Source organism: Cucumis melo, chromosome 9 (genome assembly GCF_025177605.1).
Source record: "Cucumis melo cultivar AY chromosome 9, USDA_Cmelo_AY_1.0, whole genome shotgun sequence".
Taxonomy (NCBI): Eukaryota; Viridiplantae; Streptophyta; class Magnoliopsida; order Cucurbitales; family Cucurbitaceae; genus Cucumis; species Cucumis melo.
Window position 1 is genome coordinate 18,255,750 of NC_066865.1, and position 8,100 is coordinate 18,263,849.

The 8,100-nt window shown below is 28.6% G+C and overlaps 1 protein-coding gene across 1 annotated transcript; it reads left to right on the top strand.

Moving 5' to 3' along the window:
- The first annotated feature begins 487 nt into the window (after positions 1 to 487).
- On the top strand, positions 488 to 6,353 carry LOC103503543 (protein STRICTOSIDINE SYNTHASE-LIKE 10-like). Its single transcript, XM_008467755.3, has 4 exons — positions 488 to 857; positions 3,426 to 3,689; positions 5,503 to 5,692; positions 5,773 to 6,353. Exons 1-4 carry the CDS (start codon positions 559 to 561, stop codon positions 6,133 to 6,135), a joined length of 1,116 nt encoding a protein of 371 aa, XP_008465977.1. The 5' UTR covers positions 488 to 558; the 3' UTR covers positions 6,136 to 6,353.
- Positions 6,354 to 8,100: the final 1,747 nt, after the last annotated feature.

Genomic DNA, 8,100 nt, shown 5'->3' on the forward strand with positions numbered 1-8,100 from the left:
ATTAATAAATATTAACAATGGGGAATTGATACTCCAATTTTATCTTTAATAAAATAAGCCAGTCAAAATATGTAACATAAATATTTTTTGAAGAAATTCTTTTGATACTTTTGTACTTAAACAAATATGAAAAATGAAAAGTATAATCATTCCACACTAAAAAAAATTATGAATTTGAAATATTTTGACATGTTAAGCTTGAGTATGGTAACTTTAGTAATTATGTTTTATCCAGTTTGAAAATAAGAAAAAAGTGCAAATGAGTGCTTGGTAATTAAAAATATAATTTTATACTCCCTGATTTTAATTTTGGTTTGGATTGTTTCTATGCATTAATTGTTGTGTTTTCAATTTCGATGCTTTCTTTCCATTAGAATGTTACATTTCTACTTTATACGTCGTAGTAATAAGAAAAATATATATTTTTCAATATATGACATTTATATAAGTATTATACGATGATATAAAGATAAATATAATAAAGCACAATATTTTCAAAAGAAGACAAGGCCGGAAAGAAAGTGTAAAAATACAAATACAGATTATATATAGAGAGAGATGATGAGAAGGAAAGTAGGTGAGAGAGGGAATGAGAGAGCATTTAGTATGGTAAAAGGAATGAAGAAGTGTGTGGGAGTTTGTTCATTGTTGGGTGCGGTAGCGGTTCTGTGTATGGTGGGGGTGGTGGAAGGTGCAGTTGAAGCCGTGGAGCTTCCCGGTGGTGTATTCGGGCCGGAAAGTATAGCCTTTGACTGCCGTGGAGAAGGGCCCTACGCCAGTGTCTCCGACGGCAGAATCCTCAAGTGGAAAGGTCCTGACTTGGGTTGGACTCAATTTGCTCTTACCTCACCCAACAGGTATATATCATAATATACATCACCTTTTTCTTTTTCTTTTTCTTTTTCTTTTTCTTTTTCTTTTTCTTTTTCTTTTCTTTTTTTACTAAATTATAACAAATAATTCCAAAACCGATTCACCTTCCACTTTTATGAACATTTCAAAACTATCTTTGGAGTTTTAAATTCGTTTTAGAATTTTTAGGTCTCAAGCTGTGTGACCCAACCTAACGAAAACGATGCAGTTAATTTGAAGTTTTTTTTTTTTCGTTTTTTATCGTATACTACACCAACTCATGATATGTTAATTTTCGTTTTTTGAAGAATTTTTACTCTAATGATATTTTTAAAAGGTTTATGAAAGTTTAATGACATTATTTCAACTTCTGAAAGTACGATGTATTATTTAATTAAACAAGTGAAAAAATTTTAAAAGTACTTTTTTTTTCTTTTAATGATCATTCTTTGGATAAGAAATTATAATAAAATGTGTGTCGTTAATCTTTGATGTCACGGAATTTGAACTACGTATTCTACGTTGAACTAAAAAATGAAAACGACTAACATACCATCGGATAATTATTTGATTTATTTTTATTTAAGAGTATATTTTTTGAAATAGTTAATTCAACCAAATAAAATATCGGTAGGTATGGATGAACGAAAAACGATATCCTAAAACATAAAAATAAAATTATTGTAAATAGAAAAACGGTTAAAAATATTTACAAAATATGGCAAAAATAGATTTTCAATGTTGTATTAGTGTCAATTATGGATAAAATCTAAAATTTTATTATATTTTATAAATATTTTAGTTATATTTAAAAATATTAAAAAAAATTATGTTATAAAATTATATTTACATAAATATAATAAACATTTTAATTTTTTTACAAACGATAAAATTTTTATTTATTAATTTAAATATATATTTATTTGGAGCATTTTAAAAAAAATAGTAAAATATTAAAACATATTATAGTAAAATTCATCACATTCTCATTAGTGAATTTAAAAATTTTATATTTCATTTACTTTAATAATCTTTCAGAGAATTTTTACATCAATATCTAGCCAATATATAATTTTGATATCTGAACATTTTTTATTTTTCATGGACATCAACAATTCATAATTTAGTTTTGGAAAAAGAAAAAAAGAAAAAAAAGAGAGAAAGGAAAGACAAGAAAACACCATTATTTAATATTGACATTTTCCTTATTTACCCCTATCTATATTAATTGGTTGGTATATCATATCAGAACAGAGGCCAGAAGTTTGTGAATAAAGAGGAAAAAGCTTTCCCATTACAACTTTTTCTGACTTCTTGTAAATACAAACACCTTCCAATTTTAAATAATTAGGGACACCCAATATATATGTCTTATTATTTTACAAATTTCAATCCCTTCTCACAAAGTTTCAGTAATTGGTTTCTACGAGATTTGGTTAAACCAAAAATAGAAAGCAAAATATTTTGTGAGTTCTCATGTAAATTATAATTAAACACCTCCCTAAAAATAGCAAATAAAAGTGTGGTAATAGGATTCATATCACTACATTTTCTAAATTGTAAAGTAGTAAATTTTAAAGTGGATAGTCCTTTGATAACTGTCTAATATATATAATTATTTGTCATATTTGCAATATGCAAAAAAAGGAGGTACTGTTTCTTTTAAATTTTTTGTCATCTAATGCAATTTTCCTTCAAATAAAGGATCAAACTCAAAAAATTCAAATTACAATATAGAATTTTAATTGAAAATAAAAGATAAAAATGGTTAAATCTTCGATGGAACTAAAAGCATTTAATCAAACTTGTAAGTTTGAACGTTTGTGGAATTAAGACCCATCGGAAAAAAAAATGGCATTATAGGGTTTGAAATGACTTTTAAAACCAATCATCAGTGTAACCTTACTATTTCTATTAACATTTTGACTTCCTTGATTTTAACGTGCAACTAGTAACATTTTAAAGTAATAATTAAGTGAATAACTAAATTTTTAAAGAGTTACGAATATAGAAAAATCTATTAATGATCTTGACTATGTATAATAGATAAATTATTATAAGTGATCACTATATCGTTACATTGATAGATTTTTATTAGCAATATGACCTCTCATTGATAGATTCTAAGAGTTGTATCTAAATTTTACTATATTTTATTTAAAATTATATAGAAATACTAATTTGGGTTTGATTACTATATTTACAACCATCTCTATTTGACAATATAAATTATATTCCATTTCAAGACCAATTTGGCAATAAGAGAAATATTAGTTCATCGAATCTTATTAATATTGGTGAGGTCCCTTAATTTCTCAATAGAAATAACATTACACTAGTTGATGCTTCGATACTGCGTCAAATTACTAATTAACCCAAAAACTTAAGTTGAAAGGAAATTAAATACGAAAACAAAAACAATGACATGCAGGATACAATATGTGTCACGACTGATATTCTTCAAAGGAATCATAGAAGAAGAAATTAAATTGAGAAACAAAAATCTTTAAAGATGAAAAGGATGTTAGAAGGTAGAGAATGATGGAGTGTTTTTTGTTTTGTTGTTTTCAAAGGGAAGGGAAAGAATGTGATGGGCAGCCCCAGAGTGAGGCAGCATGTGGAAGGCCATTAGGGATCAAATTTCACCCTACAACTTGTGACCTTTACATTGCTGATGCTTATTTTGGGCTTCTGGCTGTAGGACCTAAGGGTGGCTTGGCTCGCCAGCTTGCCACTTCCGCTCAAGGCGTTCCACTCCGCTTCACTAATGCTCTCGATATTGACCCTCAAAATGGCGTCGTTTATTTCACCGATAGTAGCATCCTCTTTCAAAGAAGGTAATCTGATCTAATCTATGTCTCATAATTTTAGTTTTTACTTGGCCGACTTAATTACTATTTATCTTGATGGTATGATGTTTTGGTATGTTTATAAATATTTTACTTTGCCTTCTTTCCTTCTCTCTCCCTCCTTCCAACGTTTTTCTTTCATGGTTACCACTGTCACTAGCCATTATCCTCCGCATTACTTCTTTTCTTCTCACTCATTCATTTTCTCTCTCTTTTTCCTTATTTTCTCCTCTACTGGAGCGAGAAAGAAAGAAAAAAAGAAAGAAGAGAAAAGAAAATAGTGGTGGGATATGATGGTAATCGAATTGATGGCCATGAACAACAAACAGTGGCAATGACAGCCATAAAGAAAGAAGGTTAGAAGAAAGAGATAGATAAAGAGAAGAAAAAAGAGGGAAAAGAAAGAAATATCATAAAAATAATTTTGGTTCCAAAAAATGTGTTATACTTCATCTTGATCTATAAACTGTACAAATATTTTTGTTTTAGTCAACTATATATGTATGAGTAGGCCTTGATTTTTCCTTTTGTTTTTTCTTTTCATGGAAATACCAATCGTTAATATTGCAATAAATATTATATCTCTAGTTTGTTGTTTTCTTTCGAAGTTGTAACCTTTTTCTAAATAAAGAAATACTATTTTTTTAAAAGAGTACAAACTAAAGAAATAGTATATTAAATGCCATTTAATAAATGAAGTTTGACATTTTCCCAAACCAAAAAAGCACTCCACAAAATGTGGATGGATACAAAGAAAAATAGGGTTTAGCTTTTAGGTGTATTTATTTATGAAAAATACTTGGTCGGACTGCCATTTACTCAATAAAACTTTGATGGTTTAATTTTCTTTTACTTAATTAAAAAGTAAATTATTTTATTTTTGTTAAGTAAACAAGGATTATTGTCCCTTATATTTTAACCCCACCAAAAGAGTATAATGATGTAAAGTTTTTAAAAATTTCGATATGAAAATACTATAATATAGGTAGACAATTTTGAAGTTTGATCAAATCCTTATCATAAATATGCCATTAAGACTATGCTTGTTATTCTATATAATAGCATATGATATAAGTAAAAAGAAAATATAGTGTTTAGCCAATAAAGTGGTGTGTATGCATGTTACTTGAACTTTAACAAATTAAGAAAAGTATTCTACGTTTATAATTTTTGGAAAAACTATGAACCAAAATCCAAAAATTACAATTTAATAGTTCTATAAAGTACCAATAGAAATTAGTTTAAGTCTTGATATTATTTAGAAGTATACAAAGGGACCCAATAACAACTAGATAACTACTTTAATTCATGTGTTACAACTTACAATATTAAAAATGAATTTTCATTTGACCATTAAAATTTTAATCCATTTTTGAATATGTACCTTGAATTCCATTAAGGTGTAACACAATTTCAATTGAATTATCAATCATTTCAATGACATTGACACTTGAATAAAAGTTAATGTGACATTAAAAAAACATTAATATGAGATATCATCTTTAAATGCTAAATATCACTATACCCTACCTTGATTTTAAAACTTAATTTTCTTGTCTAACATTTTTCAAGAAAAGTATCCAAAATACTGTGAATTAATAGGAGAGTACTGGTTGGAAAATAGAAAAAATGATTGAAATATTTATAAAATTTTATATAATTTTATTAACTATGGATTTCAAAATTGTATATAATTTTATTAATGATAAATTCTCGTTTATTTTGTAATATTTTGATTAAGAAAATAAAATGATAACAAATTTGGTTAATTAACTAAGTGTAATTTGGTTGGGGGGAAAAGGGTTTGGTTGCTGTCGATAATGAACGGAGACAAGACAGGGAGGCTATTGAAGTACGATCCACGTACTCAAAACGTCACCGTATTGCGGAATGGCCTCGCTTTCCCCAACGGCGTGGCTTTGAACGCCGATTCTTCCTTCCTTCTAATGGCTGAAACCGGCACTCTCCAGATCTTGAAGTTTTGGTTAAAGGTAATTATTATATCATCAAAACTCATCTTAAATTTAGAAAAAATATTGTGATTTTTATTTCCTTAATTGATTATGTAAAGGGTCCCAAAGCTAACACGATGGAGATATTCGCGCAACTTGAACGATTTCCGGATAACATAAAGAGAACCGATAACGGTGACTTTTGGATAGCCATGAACACTGCAAGAGGGAAGCTGGATACTCAAACGTGGAAGGAGATGTACATGAGGGGAGCAAAACTGCAGCAGGGGGAGGTGAAGATCCCGTGGATTCAGGCCGATCCAGTGGCGGTTAAGTTGGACGAGAGAGGGGAAGTGAAGGGGATGGTTGATGGAGGGGAGGGGCAAGCGTTAGAGTCGGTGAGTGAGGTTGAAGAAAGTAGAGGGAGGTTGTGGATTGGTTCAGCTGTTAAACCATATGTTGGTTTAATCATCAATGGATAGAACCATAGAGTACTCAGTACATTGGCATTTGAAAAAAAAAAGAGAGAGAATTGGATTACCTTTTGTGTTAAAATTATATTATTGTATCAAGCAAATTCTTGCCAAAAGATTGTGTGTGTGTGTGTAACAATGGGTATATCTTCCCACAAGTTGTAAGATGGAATTTCATGGTTATCTGTTTGATATATATATATATATACATACATACATTACGTTGACTTTCATGAAGTTTAAATGGACGGTTCAATCTAAAATCGAAACTTGGAAATTATAAAGGAATGATTGTTGAATATATCTAGAAAGATAGAAATATTGCATCGAGAAAATAAAGGAATTTCAATAGGAAAATGTGCAAATTTATCTAATTAATTTATTGCAAAAATAAATATATACGTTGAATTATAGTGTGACATGATACAAACAAAGATTTTTAAGTTGACCAGAACAATAATAAAATAGAAGATTCACTTTGTATAAATGAGAAATTTATTTTTAAACTGATAAAATAGTAAAACAGAAAAATCTGAAAAGAGAATTGCTAGAACAATGTCTTAAATATCCCTACCTAAGTTACAAACTTGAATCTTAAAAAAATTGTTTAATCAACCTCAAATCCTCTATAATTAAATAAAATTAATAAGACATAATTAACACATATCACCAACAAAGCTTCATAAAATTTATACAACCATTTCATATGATCTTTTTCAAATCGTGCGCGGTATTCAAACGTTCAATCAGAAACGATTGAAGCTAGATTTCAACTTCGTCCCCTTCAAACCTTTCAAAGTCTTCATACATTTAGCGTAAATCAAAAGATTTTCTTCTTGTCAGCTCCTTCGACCGGAGGCTCACGTGTCGAACAACCCATTACAAACGTCAAGAAGAACCGCAACTGAAAAACAGAAAACCCACGACGAAACTCACCGTGAAACCCGTCGCAAACCCACGACCAACGTTGGACACTGTCAAACGCTACTCAAAAAAGTCTATCGTCACTTACGTCGAAACTCTGACATCTTCCTCTTCGTTGGTCGCACTTTTCTCCTCTCTTGTTTGCCTTTAATATTTGTCTCTTGTGTCAGCTACCCCTCTCTTCCAATCTCTTTCTTTTCGTTTCTCAAATAAAACCTAAAAGAATATTCCAATCTCTTTCTTTTCGTTTCTCAAATAAAACCTAAAAGAATAAAATTCAAATAATTGCAAAAACGTCAATGAGGCATAATTAATTCCTAAAATTTAAATTCAAATTGTTATTAAAAATAGATATTATGTATTATTTAATTAATTGTTTAAGATATAAAAAACTGATAATCTTATATTTATATTTAACATTATTTTAAGGGAGGATCTAAAATTTAAATTCAAATTATTATTAAAAATATTTATCGTTATTTAATAAATTGTTTAAAATATAACAAAAATGAAAATCTTATATATATATTTGCCATTACTATAAGAGGGGATGTTGAAATCTTGTTTAGCAACAAAATAGCAAATTTAGTTAAGATTTACCAAATTTAAATGTTGTTTGTAAAAATAAACTGTCTTCGTGCTATTTTCAATATCTTGTCTCATTTTCGGAGCTATTCAAATACACTATATTTGGAATATATGAATTATCCTATACTTAGGGGAACGATACTATATCTTGATGACCAAATCTTTTACCTTTTTGCGTGTGTCCCAAATATGTTGTTTATAACATCATTCATACTCGGCATATATCATGTTTGGGAAATCTTAATTCTATTGGTTATTATAAAGTTCCTTTAGTTAATTAATTGTTATTATGATTCAATGACCCTATTAGAAAATCGTTCTTATTATTGGTTTTGTAACAAATCCATCTTAATGTTAAGTTTTTTGGATTTGAAAAGCATATGATTATATGAGTGAATAAAAATTATTATTTGAATATGTAATCATGATATAGAACGAATAGTTTATCATATTATTTAAAAG